Below are 19559 nucleotides of genomic sequence, written 5' to 3'. Positions count from 1 at the left end.
CTAGCTCCATCTGGGCTGTGGCTGTCCTGGACTGACCCCTGAGCGGCCCGAATACGAGGGCTTGGTACGCCGCCATCCAGGCACCTACCAGTTATCTTCCTTGATGAGTAGACATGGGATCATGAATGACAGGTTTGCTTACGTCGATGCCTTGAAATATTCCAATGCAATTTAGGCAAATCTACTTGAGTGGTCGGAAAATCTCCGCCAAGCACCTAGTACTATCACCTCCCTCGGTGCAGAATGGCCGAGGACGACGACGATAGCCTCGAAACCCCTCATTTGCGCTCCCCCCGCATTTCTTCAACCATGCGACAAATGCACCACATGTTGCCTGCAAGATCCATCATGTCGCTCTATTTTTATGCTCCTTCATCCGCCAGTGCCGGCATCTTCTGCTGCCTGAGGGGTCGGTGCCATCAAGTGCAGAATGAAGCCAACCCCGACGGGGTAATTCTCCTGTGGGCTTATCGGCCGGGGATGGGGATGATGCGGTCATTTTGCATTAATGGGCCCATGCGTTGGCCATCACTATGGCTTTGGCATGTAAGGAACAGGAATAGTTCTACAGCCTGCATAAGTGTACCTTTTGTTGCGTAAAGTATTTAAGAATGGCGTCTTCCGGGGGGAGTAGCCCTGGGATGACACCGCTGTAGAGTCGGTAGAGCTAGAAGCATCTAGACATGATTTCGTCTACGTTGGCCTCCTTGGCCATGACATGGCTTGCCGGTCAGGCACTTGCCATTGAGCTCACGGTGTCCAAGACTGGTGGGAATGCGTCGAGTCCCCTTCTTTATGGGGTCATGTTTGAGGTACGTACTCTGATCTGCCCTCCACTACTTCGCTGTAGTCGCTCATCTGCTTGATATAGGATATCAACAATTCTGGTAAGGTTGTACAACAAACACCGAGGATTGGCCCCTGACTAGTACCAGGTGATGGTGGCATTCACGGCCAAGTACTCCGCAACAACGGCTTCCAGGGCGACGATCCGGGCCTTACGGCATACAGCGCAGTAGGCAACGTGACTATTTCCCAAGATACGGCCAATCCCCTTAGCAGCGCCATCACTTCCACGCTCAAGGTCACCGTTCCATCTGGAGCAACCGGCTACGTTGGCTTCGCCAATGAAGGCTACGATGGCGTCCCTGTTCTGGGGACCGAGTACGACAACTACTTCTATATGAAGGGAGACTATTCCGGCACTGTGAACCTCCGACTGGTGGGCAACTCGAGTGGGATTATTTACGCGGATCACAACATCACCGTGGACAGCACCAGCGCCAACTTTACCTACTATGAGACTTCCTTCACCTCTACTGTCTCTGCAGATGCGCACAATGTGTGGCAGCTGCGTTTCGATGCTTCCAAGGTGGCCGGGAGCTCGCTGAACTTTGGCTTGGTGCAGCTGTTCCCTCCTACTTATAACTCACGGTTAGTGTGTCGGCATGTTATTCGGGCCATAGTTTAACATAGTCTAGGTACAACGGCCTGCGTGATGATGTCGCTAGTTTCCTTGCGGACGTCAAACCATCCTTTTTGCGGTTTCCTGGTGGCAATAATATGTGAGTGTTTTTGATCCGGGATTGTCTAATGCTTGATGTTGACTGTTCCCAGTGAAGGTGCAAGCCCAAGTGATCGCTGGAAGTGGAACGAGACCATTGGGCCTGTTGTTGATCGCCCAGGACGTGAAGGTATGGATACCTCGCTGTTATGTATGGACATTATTGACTTACATCTTCTGCAGGCGACTGGGGCTATCCCAATACGGACGCACTTGGTAAGCTGCCATCTCTATGAAAACAGAACACGAGCTTACTCGTAGATTAGGACTTGACGAGTATCTCCAATGGTGCGAGGACATGGACATGGAGCCGCTTCTCGCCGTATGGAGCGGCTTGTCGCTAGGAGGTGGCATTGTCTCCGGATCAGCTCTGGATCCCTATGTCGACGATATACTCAACGAACTCGAGGTATTCACCCTTCAACTACTCCCATATATTGTTCTAACATCAGCAGTACGTCCTCGGCTCCACAGACACCACATACGGCGCCCTCCGTGCTAAGAACGGGCGCACCGAGCCCTGGGACGTCAAATACCTCGAGGTTGGCAACGAAGACAACCTCAACAGCGGCTGCGGGACCTATGCCAACCGGTTCACTCTCATCTACGACGCCGTTCACGCTGCCTACCCCAACCTCACCATCGTCGCCTCCACCACCGACACCTCCTGCCTCCCATCCACCATCCCCGACGGCGTCATCACCGACATCCACCACTACCTCACCCCGGACGAATTCATCGACCTCTTCGACGAATGGGACAACTGGTCCCGCGACTGGCCCATCCTCGTCGGCGAATACGCCAGCACGACCGGCAACGATGGCAGCACCACCTACTGGTCCTACATGCAGGGGTCATGCAGTGAAGCCGTCTACATGATCGGCCTGGAGCGTAACAGCGATATCGTCAAGATGGCCAGTTTTGCCCCGTTATTGGAGCATTTTGATATGGCCGAGTGGTCGGTGAGTACTCAACATCCTTTTGTCACTATTACCACAGATCTGATAGACCTGTAACAGCCCGATCTCTTCGGCCTCGACTCCAGCCCCGACTCCATCACCGGCTCCACATCCTACTACGTCCAGAAGATGTTCTCCACCAACCGGGGCACCACGATTCTGCCCGTCAACACAACCGCGGACTTTGACCCGCTCTACTGGGTCACCTCGGTATCCGACGAGGGTACCTACTACATCAAGCTGGCGAACTACGGATCATCAGCACAGAACGTGACCGTGAATATCGAGGGTACTACTTCGGGACAGCTGCAGATGCTCTCCGGGGGAGAAACCGTGAGTAATTATCCGCATGATGTGTCGATTACGACGCAGACTTCGACGGTGGCTGGGAGTGGGAGCTTCACGGTGGATATGCCGGCTTGGGGGGTGGCGGTTTTGGCTGTATCTTAAGCTTCTGAAGCTCTGATGATAATTGCTGGATGGGATTGATCTCTATTCCTGACGAATATATTATACTCTGCTTCATGCATTGCTCCGCGATAAGATGCCTACTGTAACCCGGATCTCTCCCTCTTATGTATGCACCTATACGTACTTGATTTTCTAGGATGACCGCTAGACTTCCTCGTCGGGACACCGCCGCTTTAGTGAGGGGGCGCTCAGGGGTCTTGCTCAGTGAGTATTTCATATCATGGAGCACTGCTTGCTCACTGAGCACTCAGCCCTGGTTTATAAGCTATTATATATACTTAACTAAGCTACTTACCCCGTCTATTTTGCGCGGGGGTTAGTTCAACAACTATGTTCAACGACGTTTTTCCAAAAGTTGCCCTGAACACGCTCAAATACCCGCTCAACATGACGACGACAGAATTCAGCTTTGCCTGCCCCCTGTCAGTGGAGTCAAGTAAAACGAAATTTAAGGGCGATGACGAAGTATTTTACCTAGTATATATATATAACTTTAACATCCTTTCCTAATCTACACTCTATCTTTTCTTTCTTTCAAATAAGTTCGGGTGGAAGACTTTGAAAAAAAAAAAAATCATTGGCCCTTGGATCTCTAGCCGTGGTCTTGAACCGGGATATATTGAAATAATCTCCTTGTCCACTAGACTTAATGAAACCCCATACTCCTTATCACACAGCCCAATCGGTACCGCTGTCGAGTTGATCTAGTGAATATTGCCCGGAGTAAGGGAAGGCAAACGGTCCACCATTCACAGACTCAACATGCAGCAGCTGGGAAAGAACCTGGGAAACCTGGATTTGCTCTTCTGAGGCATCCAGATCTCCTGCAGTCTGCTCCCATGGTGCGGACAGCTCGGTAATTAGCGATTCTATTGTCTCTGCAATTATAATGAGCCAATGAGGGATTTTCTTCTTGCGCAGAGTGTACTACGGTACCTTCGCTTGTGGCCGTGCTTCTCTCTGCCAGGTTGTCCAGGCCCAGATCGGTAACGTCTGCATCGAGTTGCGCCGCCGAGCCTGTACGCCCTCGGAGAATATTATTATGGACGAGAATCGATGACCTCGCTCGCTCAGCATCGATTCGCAGTTCGTTGAGTTTTGATGCATCCATATTCTTGGGCTCGTCGTCAACGTTGCATGGATAATTGGAGTGAACTTCGTAGATGGTTCGGATATTGATGCCCTGCATGAAATCAGTGCCTACTGCGATGCTGTTCAGAGATGGAAACCTTTTTCATACCAATAGTGAAATAAATCGCCAATATTGTCCCATTTGCTGAATTAACTTCAGGTTGGTAAGGATATTCTGTTTAGCTTGGGCGCTCACACTTGGATTGGCGCAGCGGAGGAAGGGTATTTGAATGGCACAGGCACAATAGCATGCGTAACCAACAAAACTCGGGGTACGAGAAGCTTCATATGCACCATTCAATATCATCTTTGCCAAATTCGATACAGAATTGGCGTTGTCGTACGCGATCTGAGCTGACATCTGCCGAGCTGATGAAAACGGTTCAACACTCGAACCCCAGCAGAAAAGTGGCACGATAGATGCATGCAGAGAGCAGAGGCATTGATGGTAAATTATGTGCAGCCCAAACAAGATCGGAAGTGGGATTTGAAGCTCGCTAGGGATTCTCTCGCCATCGATCTTCAAGAAGGGAGGCAATTCTGAGCGCCAATTCGAAATGTGGTTGTCGATCTCGTGGATGGCTCCCAGGCGAGAGGAGAAGTTATGCCAAGGCTTTTGGATAAGTGAGCATACTTTGTCCCTATGCGCTAGTCAGTCGCATTTCTCTCTTTCTCTCACCCAGTACGAACCTACCAAAAAGTCAACACTCTGATCAGCTCGCCGTATGCACTTCCGTCCCGGATACCGCTACTCAAAGTTTCACCGCACATCGTTTCTTTTTTCTCAAAGTCGTCCTCCGGACATGGGAGAATATAATCCCTTGCTGCTTCGGATAATAACCCTTGTTCCAAGTGGCCCTCCGGGCTAAATGAATTAGTCACTAGACAGGCCCATATCCGACGAGATTTCAACTCTATATGAATTGGAACTTCACAGGCCCTATGACGCATAGGCATACCGGACAGTCGCGCAATGAGCAGCCCATTAGCTGTCCATGATGGGATCTGGGTTATTAAATGTTTCACATCACAGACTCGTGGGTCGCAGTCGTACATTTGTAGACAGCACTTTTTATCCATTCCCCTTCGGCATACCAGAAAAGAGCTAGGTTGATGAATGTGGGTATGTTCTCATGGCGAGGATGTTCGGCTTCGCAAAAGACCAGCTGGCCGGCTCGTTTCGCCCATTCCCGGCCAAATTCATTTTCACGCAGCCACAATTTGCCATTCGCGTCGGAAAGGAAACTATGACACTAAGTCCAGTGAACTTGCTTGGCAAGTTTCCCAAACAATATGGATAAACTTACCTAGATGCTAAAGCGCACATGCTCAAGACAACGTGGTCCGGTACAGCATTATCGGCGAGCTGCTGTAAGAAGGTAGGACGATGAACAAGCAGACGTGCGTTATACACGTGCAAGAAGTACACATCAATAAGTTTGTGCATTAGAGTTTGTGGAATACCATGTGAAAGCGCCCCAGAGTGTTGCGGTAAAGCATGAGATGGTCCTGGTGCTAATCCTGATACCAGTTGGCTGATACCGACCGCATTGGTGCTGTGAAATGCCGTGGAAGGCGCATCATAAATACATGGTTGCTTTGCTCGTTGACAGCGTTGGCATGCCGGGCGAAGGCCTGTGCACCGTACCTAAGTATACATGTTAGTTGGTGTCGCCTGTAAAGTCATGTACGAGTGCTTGCTTTATGACTATTGCATCGGCGACAGGCTGTTCGTGGTCGGCCAGACATGAAGGCTGCTCCCAGTTAATGAATAGCACGGTTTTAGCGAATGCAAGATGCAAGGTGATTGTCCAGGAGTAGTCAGGTTTGATTTGATTATTGATTTAACATCGCCGGCAGGCCAAATGGCACATGACCCGCTAAACCACCTGGTGTGGCACCACGTGACCTCGCCTCCCGGGGGATGGATGCCTAAGGCCTCCATGCCGACAGTTAACCGGACGTGTTGCCTAAGCGAGGATTCAACTAGTTAACTAGCACATCAGCACATCTAAATACACGACGTATTGAGGACAGAGTAGAAGAAGCACTAGCCACTAACCTGGCCTAGGCTTGTGGGGTGGAGTGCGCGGTCTGAATGCCTATACATGGGAGAGGGTGCCATCCTCTGCTATCCAGGCAGAAGTGGAAGACTGTTGCGCGAGGTAGCGCTTGGTTGGGCCCAATTTGGGCAGACTTCCTTGAAGAAGGTTTCTTGCACAAGAACCGGCCGAATACCTCGGCTCGTCTTGGTGTCCTGGAGACGGGGAAGTAGGAGAGCTCGTGAAAATAGACGTCACGTTTTCCGACAAGACAGGTAGGAATGACGATATCCGATTTCCCGAGAGGAATCCCGAGCCTGATAGAAAGGTCAGTTATCTGCGCTACAAGGGGACAGAAATGACCGGAAACACCTGATCGTAATACAGAGTGTAAGTAGAACTAGTTGCTTATGTAATTAGGCGCCTATTGCACACACAATGCAGCATTCTTCTAAGCGGACTGGTCGCCTTGTTTAGCAACACCTATCTTGAGGTTCGATGAAGATATATGCCCGAACTGCTAGCCAATTGCTGGAAGAGCTTTTTATCCTTGAGAGAATAAGGCCGCGACAACCCATAACCTCGTTATCTCGTTTATCACGGAGCGCCTAGTCATGACACTGTTAAATATTTTCGTCCACGTGAGAAATGTGTGCATGCAATCCAACAGACGATTTCTGTGCCGGATAGAGCTAATTTGGTTACTTATGATATTCCCTACCAGTTCGCTAGCATCATTCAGGCTGCCTGTATCGAGTTGATTTTCCGGCTTCGATTTCTCTACAGTCTTGCTAGGCCGATTCCCCCGCAATGGACATCATTTCACAAAGGGAGAGCCTCAGTATTTTTCAAAGATAAGGTCAAATTCTCTGAAGATGTGGTTCTAGATCATGAACGAGGGTTCGCTATCATCAGTGCCGACGCCGGGCGAGCCCAGTGGAATACTGTTATGGTGCGCTCAACGTTCCATTTGTCAAAATGGCCGCATGCTTACAGACGGTATCAAGGGTCCTCTAATTAATCCAGATCCTCGAGGGCAACTTTACTTGTACGACTATGCGACAACGGGTAGTCTGAGACCAGTAGAATTGGTCAACTACCCGCGGAAAGCAGACTTCCATCCACTTGGCGTCAACATTTTCCGCGGCGCGAGCAATGACCGAACCAGACTCTTTGTGGTCAATCACGGACGCAGCGTCAGCACCGTGGAAATCATGGACATCGATTACACCGAAGCCCGAGCAACGCACATCCTTACCGTGGCCGATGGAGATATCAATATCCGAACCCCCAATGCTGTAGCCCCCATCTCGTACACCCAGTTCTACGTCACAAACGACCATTACTATCCACTGAAATCAAGTCCTCTGATGTCACACCTGGAAACGTGGCTGAGCCTCCGAAAAGGCTGGGTTACCCTGGTGGACTTGTCTAATCCAGAGATCATCGATTGCAAAGTTGTCGCGAAGGGCATAGCCTTCGCTAATGGCATCACCCTCACTCCAACTGGCAAACAGCTCCTTGTTGCCTCCACGTCCACAAATTGTGTACACATTTATGATCGCGACCCAACCAACAATGCTCTTTCAGGCAATTGTGAGATGGTTCGTGTCAGCTTCCCGCCGGACAATCTTCGATTTGACTTTTCTCTGTCGGTCGATGACCCTACTGCATTCGATCAAGATGGGAGATTCTTACGTGGGGCAACAGCATCGGGCTGCCCCAATCCCTTGAAGCTGGTTGGCATGTCCAAGAACCCTGCTGCCGTGAAGGCCCCGTCGATGATTGTGGAACTCTGCAAGGGAAGTAGTAGTAATACGGCTTCCCATGTGGCTACTCTTTCTGGGCCAGAGACCAAGTATTGTGCACGAGCGCGCTATCTGAGTTCGTTGTATCATCACCACAAAGTACCTTGAGACTTGCTGACTGATGAAAATTACAGGCTCAGGTCAACACTTTCCTTGCGCGACAACTGGTGCCGTGGATCTCAGCAGAGGGCGACTGATTGGCTGTGGCCTGTACGCCGAAGGGATTCTGGATATCTCTTTTGAAGCCGAATAGTTGCCCTGCGGATTTTTGAGAGACGTGCGTGCTAAAATTTTATGTATTCGCACCGTGCAAGATGGCGGCTATTGATCATGTAATGAAAGTAATACATTGACAGTCCAAGTAGAACTAGTATTCAAGTGGATCTAACTAGCCTTCAAAATCGGAAACGTTATACCGACAAATATTTCCTTGTTATGGGAAATATTTGTGAAGTAACTAATGTGCCCATATAAGGCAACAAAAAGCCATGTTTTATAGCAATTGATTCACCTCAGGCGTTCTCCAGCTTTACGGGGTTGGGTGGAATCACGCGACTCAAAAAACTTAGCTGGACCTTGAGGTTCTCAGCAAACCCAACTCCTCCCAGATAGAGATCGAAATGCCCCCCAGGAACCTGCCTTAGCTCTCCTCGGGGAGCCCGTCGAGCTAAAACTTTGGCTGCTTGTAGTGGCGCTACAGAATCATAACTTGGTGCCACAATGAGATATGGCGCAAGACATTTATGCGCCATAAGAGCGGGCCGGTGGAAGGGGAACGTCAGTGTCGACCGTGCGGCGATACGGTTCTTTGCGCTTCCATCGGCCCCATTAGATGATGCACCATGCAGTCGAACCCAGCCAAGCACCGCGTCTGGCGTTTCCATCAAGGCCAGAGAGGTACTCTCGGGTGTACTGGCGAGTCGAATATATATGGGCGACCGGCCGAGGAGTGATCCAAGCCAGTCACATATGCCCCAGAAGCTCAGTTGGAGAGACCGGATGATTGGCTTCATTTTCGAAGCGCGGAGGCCATCCACACACGGACACTGTGCAATTCCTGCCGCAATAGCGTCGTCCTCTGCAAGCAGACGCGTGACATGCATGCCGCCGAAGCTCGTTCCCCAGGCCACGATGCGCGAGCTATCAAATGTGGGTTGCTGGCGCACCCAATGAATGATAGCCTGGAGGTCCTGATACTCGTGGCCCACCATAACGACGTTGCGTGGGTTACCTTCGCTTCCGCCAAAGGAGGCGTAGTCAAAGGTCACGGCGCTATAGCCAGCTTCTTGAAAGGCTTGGGCAAACGTTGGTAGACCGTCCATTTTCACGGCGCCGATTCCACAGCACATGACAACGACGGCGTGTGGCCCCTGGGTTTCGGGTTTGTAGACCCATGCTTCTAGGTTGATGCCCCTCGATGGAATAAGGACTGTTTCCCGGCTCATTTTTGGCCTTTAGAGTGAGTACCTCGGTAGGAATGGGAATTTTTTGAATTGGAGTTCAAAATATGCGCCCAGAATATGGGGCATTCTGGCCTATGAAGTATGTGCCATGACATGACGCCTTCCAGGGTATTGCGTAACCAGGGGTTATGTCGAATTTCCCGACTCCGATGGTCATTTACCGAGATGTAGTTCGTTGCTTTTATTGTCGGTTTGAGGAGTTGGATGGGGCGAAGTACAAAGCGCTAAGCGTATCATCGGGAAACCACCGGAAAAAATTGCTGTGAGGTCATACTTCACACTGCCGAGGTAATTGTCAATCCATTCAGACGAGAGTTACTATAAGAAAACTAAACTTGACTCTTCGGCCTCTACCAGAAAACGGAATCATTTCCATCACCTAGCCATGTTTTTCGAAGCCTTTGTCACGCTCCTCGCTATAACGCGCATGACAAACCTGGCCGCCCGCATCACTGGAGTGCGGCTCTTCCTCCCAGCCCTCTCTGTCAAACGCTTCTCTCTTGCCGGTGCTATTCAAGAAGAGCTACTGGCTCGCCAGCTCGATACATGTACAACGTTCTCCGATGGCCCCTGGGTGGCCTATTGGAGTGCCATAGCATACAGTCATATCGCACGCCTTGACATGGAACTAACGAAAAATGGCCTCGATCCGATCATGCACTGGGTAAAAGAAGATCACAATGACAGCAGGCCCCCGACAGGTATAGATGACCTTCTGCGACGTGGAGCGGCCGCCATGAGCTTAACACCCTTGGGCCAGCCCCTAAACTTGGATACACTGAAAAATGGGGCCGCGGCCGACGACGCACAGAGCAGTTTTGCTGCAGTGGATGCGATCCTCAAGGCCATCGTGTACTTATTTATCGCAGCATGGCCTGGGAACACACCCAAGCGAGATGAGTCGTACCGCATGTCTGCGAGGCTGTTTGACATTCTTCTTGATGCTGTGGCACCGGAAATTGGATTTGTTATAGAACGTCACGTTATTCCATCCGGCGACGAAAATATCTCTATATACGGCCTGGTGCCATCCGCGTCAAAGCCAGATCAGCGTATCCCGGCCATACTCGTCTCCAACGGTCTGGAAGGCACCAACGTCGAGACAATGCTCTCTTTTCTCCGCAGCCAACGCACAACGGACTGCGCCTGGTTTTTTATGGAAATGCCGGGGACATATGCCTACAAAAATCCCATGGAACCCGGAGACGCTGAACAAGCGTATCGCGACGTGATCTCCTTCCTGGCATCCCATGGACTCGTGGACAGCACCAAAATCGGTATGCTCGGCATTAGCTTTGGGGCGTATTGGTCGACTCGAATGGCGATCAAAGATAAGCGCCTCGCTACCGTCATCTCCAATGGAGCACCTTTGCGGCGCTCTTTCAGGGCAACAGCATCTTTTGGTATGCCGCAAATCATGATGCAAGCACTGGGCAATGTTGTCGGAGCGAAGAGCCCTGCCTCGCTCGGGGGCAAACTACATGCGCTCGCACTATCGCAATCTGATATGGAGAGCATTCAGTGCCCTATCCTTGCCATCAATGGAAGCAATGACACGCTTCTTTCAACAAATGATACCATTGACCTTGCTTCTTGGGCGCCGCATTCCAAACTTCAGTTATATCCGGACGACCACTGTGCCATGGCTCATATTCAAGAGTGGATGGACCTCTCCAAGCAATGGTTTGAGGAGCATTTGTGATTAAAAATTATGGAAACAGGGGAGTTTTTAACTTGACTTGCTGTCGCGGCCTGTTAGAGAGTTCAATCTTTATTTCTGTCGCTTGTCAAATGTACATACTATACAAAAAAAATCGCTACAAAGAATTATGGATGCGCTCTCGGTCGCCTTTTTTTTGAGATCAGAGTCATTCTTTGTCCGGAGCCGATATACTCACGCCAGTATCATCCACCGTAAATCAAAGCTGTGGATACTCACGTCTTATTCACTGGATAATCCAACCTCCCCAAATTAAATAATTAAGGACTATTGGTATTGAGTTTGAAAAGTGATATTAAGGACCGATTGATCAGTTGAAACTTGGATTCCAGTGCTCATTGACCTTGATCAAGCCGATTTGGTCTGTCAAATTATTCGCAAATACATACAAGTCGGGGATTCTATCGCGCACAAACAATTGTGTGTGTTAATTGGACGGCGGCTGCGGTGCAGAATAATGTTCAGAATAACCGGGCAGACAGTGGACATCTCTGATAGTTATATCTTGCCTAGTCAATAACTAAGGGCCATTTATTAAATGGTAATCAGGCATGTTCACCTAGGTATAGATACTGGATATTCTCCTTTCCTTCCTTTGACTTATTGCACATTGCATTTGGGCTTTCCTTCCCAGCGACGCATGCTGCTGGTAAAAAATAAAATAATAATGATAATGATAAAAAAAAAAAAAAGATAACCGGTCATCGCGATGATCAGGTGGGACTGGTCTAGTTACATGCGCCCTTACGTGGGTATCTTCCATGCAGTATCACACTGAAGTAGAACCAGTATAGTTCCCTGTTTTTAAAGATCCTTAATTCTTGAGATAACTAGAATTTCTTCTTTTTATAAATTTTTAGACTTTATATAGTTTATTACTGGAGAAAAATCTACCAAAGTATTTACTATACTAGTATAGAGTAGTAACCACAAGATTTTTCTACTGGGGAAAGAGATCTAATAATCATACTAGACTTGAGAGGAGCATGGCGGGCAAGAGTAGACTATAAATAAAGAAATAGATAAAGGAGGTGAATATTAATTAGGGCTATATTTTATTAAGATTATTTATTTAAGACACTCAGTCTCCTGCTCACCATAGCTATACTCAAGTGAGTAAAAAGCAGCCAGGGGTGAGCACTAAAACGGAACGAGTAGGCCATCGACGGTCCTAGAAAATCACGTACGTATGTATGATCGTAGTTATGAGAGGCAGTAGCCAGCCAAGGGCGACAGGAACAGTGTACATATATAGAAACATATTTCTTAAGATTTAGAAAAGATAATCATAGCTCAATTCACATACATCATCAATGCACCCTCACATAACAACCAGAGAGATAGCCAAACGGAAACGGATAAAAATAAATTAAAAGCAGAGATAAAACAGATCAGCGCTAAAACATACATTTCTACATTTCATTCCATGGCAACCATAGTTACCTAGCCACCATCAACAGATCGAACCCAATTCAGGTGCCACCTGAGCAATAGACTCCTGCTCTGCAAGTATCGGAAACATCGGGTTCATCCCGAGGGTTAGTCCAGCTTCGGCTTGCTCATCCGAGATAAGCCTTACCCCTCCTTTGGATCGTCGGGTTTGTTTTTGAGGTTCTTGGATCAGATAAATTCGGTGTACACATGGAAAGTATTACTGTTTTGATATTAATCAAGCAATTATTGTGGGTAGTTTGTATGGTTCATGTTGTCGTAGCCAAGCACCATGTTCTGTCTTGAGACTGCTGGTAATTAGCTTCGGAATTAAGTAAATCGAAGCTAGGCTATACTATACTATGCCTTAGGAATCTTTAGGGTGTCTTGTCTACTGTTTAGGTTCTCTATTTACAGGAATCAATGACATGCTGTAGTCTTGTAGATCGGTTCTCACCCGAGGAGAGGGGGCCTCCCTGACCCGAGGATCCGTGCCCGAGCTCGGATAGGAGAGCAAATGCGCCAAAGGCAATGCGGAGTATTCTAGATTTATTTGATCGTTGTTCCCAGTGAATGAGAAATAATTTTTACTTTCTCAGACACAAAACACGGAGCTCTACTTAGAAGACATCTCTCGTCTCTACTTTCATTTCTCCCACTGCATCATACCCAAATCTCAATCCACCTATAGAATATCTAAAATGGCAGCACTCGCGACAAGCTTAAAAGACCCCAGTCTCTTCGTCTCAGCGTCATACATCGACGGCCAATGGGTTTCATCAAACTCCAACAAAACATTCAACGTGTACAACCCCGCGACCGACGAAATCATCGGATCCTGCCCTGAATCCAACACCGACGACATCAACGCCGCCATCACAGCCGCCGCCAAAGCATTCCCCTCGTGGCGGTCCCAATCCGGCCGACAGCGCGGACGCATTCTCCGTCGGTTGTTCGATCTGATCGTCGAGAACAAAGAGGACATCGGCAAGATCATCACAGCCGAAAACGGTAAAGCGAAGGGCGATGCCGAAGGCGAGGCCCTCTTCTCCGCGGGCTTCTTCGAATGGTTCTCCGAGGAAGCACCCCGTATCTACGGCGATGTGATCCCTCACAGTAACCCCTCGAGCCGTACCCAGGTTCTCAAAGAGCCCGTCGGCGTATGTGGCTTGATCACGCCGTGGAATTTCCCGATGGCCATGGGAGCACGCAAAGTCGCTGCTGCACTGGCTGCCGGATGCACGGTGGTACTCAAGTCCGATGGTCTGACGCCGTTTTCTTCTAACGCATTGGCTGTCCTTGCTGAGCGCGCGGGCGTACCCAGGGGTGTCTTTAACGTGGTCACGGCTCTCGAGAACACGCCCACTTTGGGCTTGACCCTCTGCCAGTCGGACATTGTCAAGAAGATCTCCTTCACTGGGTCGACGCGGGTCGGTAAGCTTCTCATGCAGCAGTCGAGCAGTACCCTGAAGAAACTTAGTCTGGAACTGGGTGGAAATGCCCCGTTTATTGTCTTCGACGACGCCGATCTTGAGACGGCTGTGACTAGCGCCATGATCAGCAAGTTCAAGGTAACCGGTCAGACCTGCGTGTGCGCGAACCGGTTCTTTGTCCAGGAGGGGATCTACGATCGATTCAGTCAGCGACTCGTCGAGGAGGCCAAGAAGTGTCAGGTTGGCAATGGTCAAGAGGCCGCCGTGACACATGGTCCTCTCACTAATGGCGTGGCTAAGACGCAGGAACACATTCAGGATGCGGTTAGCAAGGGTGCGAATGTGCTTCTTGGTGGGAATACGTTGGATTCCGTTGGGAAGAACTTCCACGAGCTGACTATTCTCGGGAATGTGGACGACTCTATGAAGGTGGCTACGGAGGAGACATTCGGACCGGTTGCTGCGCTGGCCAAGTTCTCAACGGAGGATGAGGTGGTTCGTCGGGCGAATAACTGTGAGGTTGGACTGGCGTCGTACCTGATCACAAGTGACTTGGGCAAGGCGCATCGTGTGTCTGAACAATTGGAGTTTGGTATGGTGGCTATTAACACCGGTGTTATTTCTGATTGGGCTGCTCCGTAAGTATAACATTGTTCTGATCATGCTATAGGATGATTATGCTAACGTATGGAAGGTTCGGCGGCGTCAAGCACTCTGGCATGGGCCGGGAGGGCAGCAAGTACGGGATCGATGACTATGTCAATATCAAGATGATTGTGACGGGTGGGATTAACACTGTGCGTCCGGCAAACTTGTGAATATGAATGGTAGCCCGTATGCATGTTGTGTGTATAGAGATGATAGTTTCACTTGGACAGGAAAGGAAATAAACAACTGATGAATAGATGAATCGCAGAGCATTGATGATCTGGCCTCGCCCAAGAAGTAAGAAAAAGCTCGTCTGATACTAGTAAATGCAAATCCTGGCCAGATGTTCTAATTCATGTCTCCTTGGGCTTCACACAACATCTATGTAGTGGGTAGGCGGCTTCAGCTAGTAGATTTACATCGTCGCTGCCCCTCGGAATCAGACGATACTCTGCGGCCCGGTTCAGAGACCCTATCCCTCATCGCAGCACCTCGACATGCTCGATCACCAGGATCAGAGCTCGCTTCCGCTACAGTTGGGCTTTTGGAGCTCCGAGACACTGATACCCGCCGCGGCCGAGGAGGTTTCTCATTCCGCATCTCTTCAACCGCCGCTGAATCGAAAGACCACATAGTCCCCGGATAGAGCGTAGATTCGTTTCCATCAATATAGACTTGCGGAAATATGACCAGCCCTGGATGGTCTGAAGCCTGTCCCGCAATAGCATCCTTGGAATCCCCTGTGATCAATTTCCACGCCTGGGGATGTTTGTGCAGACTGTCAGATGTCACAATCCATTCCGTGCCCTTCTTGCATTGGTTCCATACGCGAGCAGCGGTTTCAAGATATGTTAGTAAATCTTTGCTGAAAGCGTCATCATTCTTGGGGCTCAATAACCCCTTTAGTTCCTGGAAAAGTTCAGAAGCAACCGATTGTACTATCTCGCGGTGCAGACTTTCTTCGTCTGCTTCAAAGGCCGTGAAGAGGAGAGAGCGGAGAATGGCCTTCTGGCGAGGCCGAATCTTCCTGGACTTCTGCAGCGCATCGCCCATGCTCGTAGCAACTTTGGGTGATCCAATGCACAGAGGCTGGAACACATGGCTCGCGAGTCGACCTGCGATGCACGACTGGGCTGCTCGGGCGCGCGGAACCGTACGATGATCGGTGTAAGAAAGCAGCATCAAATGGGACGCGTGACGAAAAGGGTGTGGTCCCTAAGGTAATGTCAAGAGATGTTTCTGGCATCACAAAGTATAGTAACTGGCTTACCCGATCAGACGCCTGCAAAGGCTCCTTGAAGTATCGTTCCGTCAGCTTGAAGAGAGAGGAATCGAGGTGTTTGAAGCTTTCAAAACTGCTATCAAATGAGCTTGACATGTCCAACAAATATGCAGACGTCCTTACAAGTCTTCTTCTTCAAGAGGTTTTATCTGAAAATCCCCACGAAGATTTTTTAGGTCCTTTTCGCTATGTTGAAGACGATATTCTAGATCGGCATTCTTCTTCTTCTCCCTGCCAAGTTCCTCTTCCAACTTGCGTAACTTTCTCTCGTACCTTTGCACCTGCCCATCGCATTCTTGATCTTTCCTCTGCAAGTTCGCGTCAGCCTCTCTGCGTTGCTCTTCTATTTGAGTTTCCAAAGCATCCTCTTTCTCCTTCCACTTCACGAAGCGCTGCTCAAACAACTTTGTCAGTGTGTGATTCGCTGATTCTTCATGCTCCCGCTCCTTCTGAGCTTGTTCGACCTTGGCATTTGCCTCTTTCAGCTGCTGGGTGAGCTCGTGGACTTGCCTCTGCAGGCTTTCAGCTGCGTCGAGTGTTTTCGAATGTTGGAGGACGACCTCGGCTGCCTTGATCAGTTGTTTGATGTCAATCGAGAAGGTTTTCTCGGCTCTGTCGGCCTTCTCGGCCTTCTCGGCTTTGTCGGATTTATCTTTCGATCGTGTGTTCTGACTGCCCGAAGGCATGATGAAAGGCCAGGCACAGGGATAAGTATGGTGATGCCGAAGAAAATAATGAGGAAGGCCAGTAAAACCTGCTCCATGAGCCGTTATGAGTCCTGATGGGACGTACTAGAGGAGTAGTACACCGCCAATTGAGTCATGATCAACTTCTCCAGGCAAGGGGTAGGTGGGTGTTGAACAAGAATGTGTCGTTAGTTACACTGACAACAGTTGTTTCAGAACATAATTGATACTCCGCCTATCTACTTCCCCTCTTTTCTGGTAAAGATTGTAGGGAGTGCCTGTAACTGCACACTCTTTGCGATAAGCTGCAAAGGGACAGAGGTGTGAATCACAGAGTATCACTACCTAACTACCATAGTACCAACGGTTTTTTTTTTTTCGAGTCATGATGCCTACCGCAGCCAATATGGGCGATTAAAGGACAATACACAGGCTATAACTAAAGGCTCTAATATATATGTTCCCAACCGATAAGATAAGGGCTAACCCTCTAACCCAATGCGGATATTGACCCACTTCTCTAGCTTTCCCCTCTTGCTACGTCAGACATCCGAGTCGAGTTGTTTACTCTACCTCCCTCTAGATTAGTTGATCGTTTTTTATCCCTCTTTCTGTTTAGCTAGGCATAGACGGCTATATCTCTTATTCATCGCCAAACAATCTTTACCCCCCCCCCCTCTTCCCTTCTAAGTGCAGAACCGCAGAACAATGTCTGATCCCAAATACGCCGGGTCGAAGTTGCTTTCGAGGGGTCCTTTGGTATGTATACTTGGTGCCTTATACACTCACTCCTATACTACTAGTTTACTTTGCAACTGCTGGGGGTGTGTTGCTATAAACTCAACGAATAATCACCACTAATACTAGTTGATGGTACTCCTCTAGGACCCCAAGGAAGCCAAATGGACTCGATTGGTCATGTCGACGTATACGGATCCCAATGGTGTCGAGAGGACGTGGGAATCTGCCGAGCGGCAGGTATGACTATCCCCACTGCCTATTTCCTTGCACTCTTCTGGAGGAATGTGCAGTGATAGGTCTAGATCACTGCTTTACTTGCATGCTAATCAACCCCAGACACGCCCCGCAAACTGCGAGATCGATGGCGTCGGAATTGTGACCATCCTCAACAAGGCAACCGGGCCCGAGCTTCTCCTGCAGAAGCAGTACCGCCCGCCGATCGATAAGGTGGTCATTGAGGTGCCCGCTGGGCTGATTGATCCTAATGAGACGGTGGAGGAGTGCGCTGTGCGGGAGCTCAAGGAGGAGACGGGCTATGTTGGTGTGGCGGAGCAGACGAGTAGTGTCATGTATAATGGTAAGTTTTTCCCTTTCTCTTCTAGGCTAGGCTACAGTACCGGTTGAGCATGGCTTCAACTCAGGCTATTGACTGACTGATGGTGTCCAGACCCTGGGTTCTGTAACACCAACCTCAATATGGTGCATGTCCGGGTGGATATGTCGTTGCCCGAGAACCAAAACCCCAAGCCCCAGCTCGAGGACAATGAGTTCATTGAGTGCTTCACCGTGCCGTTGTCTTCGTTGTTTGAGGACATGAAGAAGCTCGAGCAGGAGGGATACGCTATTGATGCTCGGGTGGGCACAATAGCTGAGGGCATCGAACTTGCGAAAAGATTCAAGCTTTAGCTGTATGTAGATATTCCAGCTTAAGCACCGTCTTGTACCGTGGAATCGTACCTCCTAAGGTACTCATGGCATTGCCGGTTAGAGTCGATATATTGTCGAATGCGATAAATTTACATTAATGTGAGTGTCACTGCTTGCTTCCAGTATTAGAGCCACAGACAGCTAGAGAGTGGGGATCCGCCTACAGCAGCCCCTCCTCTTTGAGGCCTCTGTACAGAGCCCACGCGGCCAGGGTCTTTCCATCCCGCAGACCCTCTTTCCATAGATTGCGCAACGGCACTACCTTCAACGTGATCTTCTCACCATGCTGTCGTAGCCCGGTTAATCGTCCCTGCAGGCTGTCGATTTCCTCGCGCGGCATGCGTTTCTGGCACAAGAACAAGGGGATAAACTCGTCGCTCCCACCGGCCGACGGATACACTGCCTTCTGCAACGTCTCGCCCTCTTCTGGCACCGAGCGCAGAGCCAGCGATGTCATGTCAATCAGCTCCTCCTGTGGTATCGTCAAACCGGTCTCCTCTTCGATCTCCTTTGCTGCACCCCCCGTGAACGATCCGCTGTCATCAAGCATGCCGGCCGGGATTTCGGGAAACGCAAGAGAACCCGCGGGGATACGAGGCTGGATGGTCAGAATGGCACGCTTCTCATCTTCCGCCGATGGAGGCACATCGTCTGGTTGGAGTATGAGCTGGAGAGAGAGAAGCAGTGTTAGAATTATACCTCGACGTTATCAGTAGGCGATAGGTAGAAGTAGCTCGCTTACCAGCATGCCTACGCTGCCACCGCGCAAGAACACGCTTCCGGGAAGCGTCTCTCCATTATCATTGGACACCTCCGCTTTGAACTTCAAAAAGCCTAGACGGCCCCCACCGAAGCGATCCACGCTCTGGATATCGATTTTCCGCAGGACGTAGGGGCTTTTGGAGAACTCGTGGGAGGGGTGTTGCTGGCGACTTAGGGAGTGTTGCAAGGTGGTGAGCCAGATACGGAATGCTGGGAATCGCAGCAGATCTTCACGAGACAGCTCTGCCGGGCAGGAGACGGGTAGCGTGGCCGATCCATTGTGGTCCAGATTGTGAGGGATAGTAAAGGTGGAGAAGGTCATTGTGATGGCCAAAGGTAATGAAGCGCGGAGAACTGGTCGCGTATGTCGCACAGACGCCGATAGCAACCGGGCGGGCGTCATGAACCGAGCCGAATGTGGAACGGACGGAGGGAGAGGGCGGCGCTTATCGTCAATCAAGAGACAATTGGAGTCGGGCGATATACACGTT

At 49.8% G+C, this 19559-nt stretch overlaps 9 protein-coding genes across 9 annotated transcripts; 5 read left to right on the top strand and 4 right to left on the bottom strand.

Moving 5' to 3' along the window:
- Positions 1–683: 683 nt before the first annotated feature.
- ASPBRDRAFT_33164 (uncharacterized protein) lies at positions 684–2973 on the top strand (the record flags this gene model as incomplete). The annotated part of the gene is made up of 9 exons (XM_067623087.1): positions 684–812; positions 872–887; positions 930–1434; positions 1482–1565; positions 1618–1694; positions 1748–1780; positions 1831–1973; positions 2020–2526; positions 2584–2973. The coding sequence occupies 9 exons, from the start codon at positions 684–686 to the stop codon at positions 2971–2973; spliced, it is 1884 nt and encodes a 627-aa protein (XP_067475823.1).
- Positions 2974–3348: 375 nt separating this feature from the next.
- ASPBRDRAFT_68120 (uncharacterized protein) lies at positions 3349–6113 on the bottom strand. Its single transcript, XM_067628986.1, has 7 exons — positions 5827–6113; positions 5433–5773; positions 5180–5370; positions 4820–5159; positions 4235–4766; positions 3931–4177; positions 3349–3872 (listed from the first exon to the last, which is right to left on the bottom strand). The coding sequence occupies exons 1-7, from the start codon at positions 5872–5874 to the stop codon at positions 3664–3666; spliced, it is 1908 nt and encodes a 635-aa protein (XP_067475822.1). The 5' UTR covers positions 5875–6113; the 3' UTR covers positions 3349–3663.
- A 267-nt stretch (positions 6114–6380) lies between these two features.
- Positions 6381–8389, top strand: ASPBRDRAFT_209810 (uncharacterized protein). Its single transcript, XM_067621877.1, has 4 exons — positions 6381–6817; positions 6892–7119; positions 7175–8051; positions 8110–8389. Exons 1-4 carry the CDS (start codon positions 6782–6784, stop codon positions 8226–8228), a joined length of 1260 nt encoding a protein of 419 aa, XP_067475821.1. The 5' UTR covers positions 6381–6781; the 3' UTR covers positions 8229–8389.
- A 98-nt stretch (positions 8390–8487) lies between these two features.
- On the bottom strand, positions 8488–9420 carry ASPBRDRAFT_199001 (alpha/beta hydrolase; the record flags this gene model as incomplete). The annotated part of the gene is made up of 1 exon (XM_067621274.1): positions 8488–9420. One exon carries the CDS (start codon positions 9418–9420, stop codon positions 8488–8490), a length of 933 nt encoding a protein of 310 aa, XP_067475820.1.
- A 404-nt stretch (positions 9421–9824) lies between these two features.
- On the top strand, positions 9825–11318 carry ASPBRDRAFT_46780 (alpha/beta hydrolase family protein). Its single transcript, XM_067625708.1, has one exon. The coding sequence runs from the start codon at positions 9866–9868 to the stop codon at positions 11138–11140; it is 1275 nt and encodes a 424-aa protein (XP_067475819.1). The 5' UTR covers positions 9825–9865; the 3' UTR covers positions 11141–11318.
- Positions 11319–13290: 1972 nt separating this feature from the next.
- Positions 13291–14840, top strand: ASPBRDRAFT_133531 (NAD-dependent succinate-semialdehyde dehydrogenase; the record flags this gene model as incomplete). The annotated part of the gene is made up of 2 exons (XM_067618523.1): positions 13291–14660; positions 14717–14840. The coding sequence occupies 2 exons, from the start codon at positions 13291–13293 to the stop codon at positions 14838–14840; spliced, it is 1494 nt and encodes a 497-aa protein (XP_067475818.1).
- Positions 14841–15072: 232 nt separating this feature from the next.
- ASPBRDRAFT_57932 (uncharacterized protein) lies at positions 15073–16638 on the bottom strand (the record flags this gene model as incomplete). The annotated part of the gene is made up of 3 exons (XM_067627818.1): positions 15073–15885; positions 15941–16025; positions 16076–16638. The coding sequence occupies 3 exons, from the start codon at positions 16636–16638 to the stop codon at positions 15073–15075; spliced, it is 1461 nt and encodes a 486-aa protein (XP_067475817.1).
- A 354-nt stretch (positions 16639–16992) lies between these two features.
- Positions 16993–18376, top strand: ASPBRDRAFT_306430 (MutT/nudix family protein). The gene is made up of 4 exons (XM_067622799.1): positions 16993–17397; positions 17524–17616; positions 17716–17956; positions 18047–18376. The coding sequence occupies exons 1-4, from the start codon at positions 17347–17349 to the stop codon at positions 18283–18285; spliced, it is 624 nt and encodes a 207-aa protein (XP_067475816.1). The 5' UTR covers positions 16993–17346; the 3' UTR covers positions 18286–18376.
- Positions 18377–18466: 90 nt separating this feature from the next.
- ASPBRDRAFT_184315 (putative NUDIX family hydrolase) lies at positions 18467–19471 on the bottom strand (the record flags this gene model as incomplete). The annotated part of the gene is made up of 2 exons (XM_067620019.1): positions 18467–18973; positions 19049–19471. 2 exons carry the CDS (start codon positions 19469–19471, stop codon positions 18467–18469), a joined length of 930 nt encoding a protein of 309 aa, XP_067475815.1.
- Between the last annotated feature and the right edge of the window lie 88 nt (positions 19472–19559).

The sequence above is a fragment of the Aspergillus brasiliensis genome (assembly GCF_001889945.1).
Source record: "Aspergillus brasiliensis CBS 101740 unplaced genomic scaffold ASPBRscaffold_12, whole genome shotgun sequence".
Taxonomy (NCBI): domain Eukaryota; kingdom Fungi; phylum Ascomycota; class Eurotiomycetes; order Eurotiales; family Aspergillaceae; genus Aspergillus; species Aspergillus brasiliensis.
Note: the sequence above shows the minus strand (reverse complement) of the source record. Positions and strands in the feature narration are given on the sequence as shown.

Bases quoted from the DNA above. Each gene is read 5' to 3' on its own strand.
- ASPBRDRAFT_46780 (XM_067625708.1), top strand. From the start codon at position 9,866: ATGACAAACCTGGCCGCCCGCATCACTGGAGTGCGGCTCTTCCTCCCA.
- ASPBRDRAFT_306430 (XM_067622799.1), top strand. From the start codon at position 17,347: ATGTCTGATCCCAAATACGCCGGGTCGAAGTTGCTTTCGAGGGGTCCT. The intron at 17,398-17,523 runs GTATGTATACTT...GTACTCCTCTAG, and splicing joins TGCTTTCGAGGGGTCCTTTG to GACCCCAAGGAAGCCAAATG. The intron at 17,617-17,715 runs GTATGACTATCC...AATCAACCCCAG, and splicing joins GGGAATCTGCCGAGCGGCAG to ACACGCCCCGCAAACTGCGA.
- ASPBRDRAFT_209810 (XM_067621877.1), top strand. From the start codon at position 6,782: ATGACACTGTTAAATATTTTCGTCCACGTGAGAAAT. The intron at 6,818-6,891 runs GTGTGCATGCAA...ATTCCCTACCAG, and splicing joins TTTTCGTCCACGTGAGAAAT to TTCGCTAGCATCATTCAGGC. The intron at 8,052-8,109 runs GTTCGTTGTATC...TGAAAATTACAG, and splicing joins TGCACGAGCGCGCTATCTGA to GCTCAGGTCAACACTTTCCT.
- ASPBRDRAFT_68120 (XM_067628986.1), bottom strand. From the start codon at position 5,874: ATGTCTGGCCGACCACGAACAGCCTGTCGCCGATGCAATAGTCATAAA. The intron at 5,371-5,432 runs GTAAGTTTATCC...TTAGTGTCATAG, and splicing joins ATGTGCGCTTTAGCATCTAG to TTTCCTTTCCGACGCGAATG. The intron at 4,178-4,234 runs GTATGAAAAAGG...GATTTCATGCAG, and splicing joins GGCGATTTATTTCACTATTG to GGCATCAATATCCGAACCAT.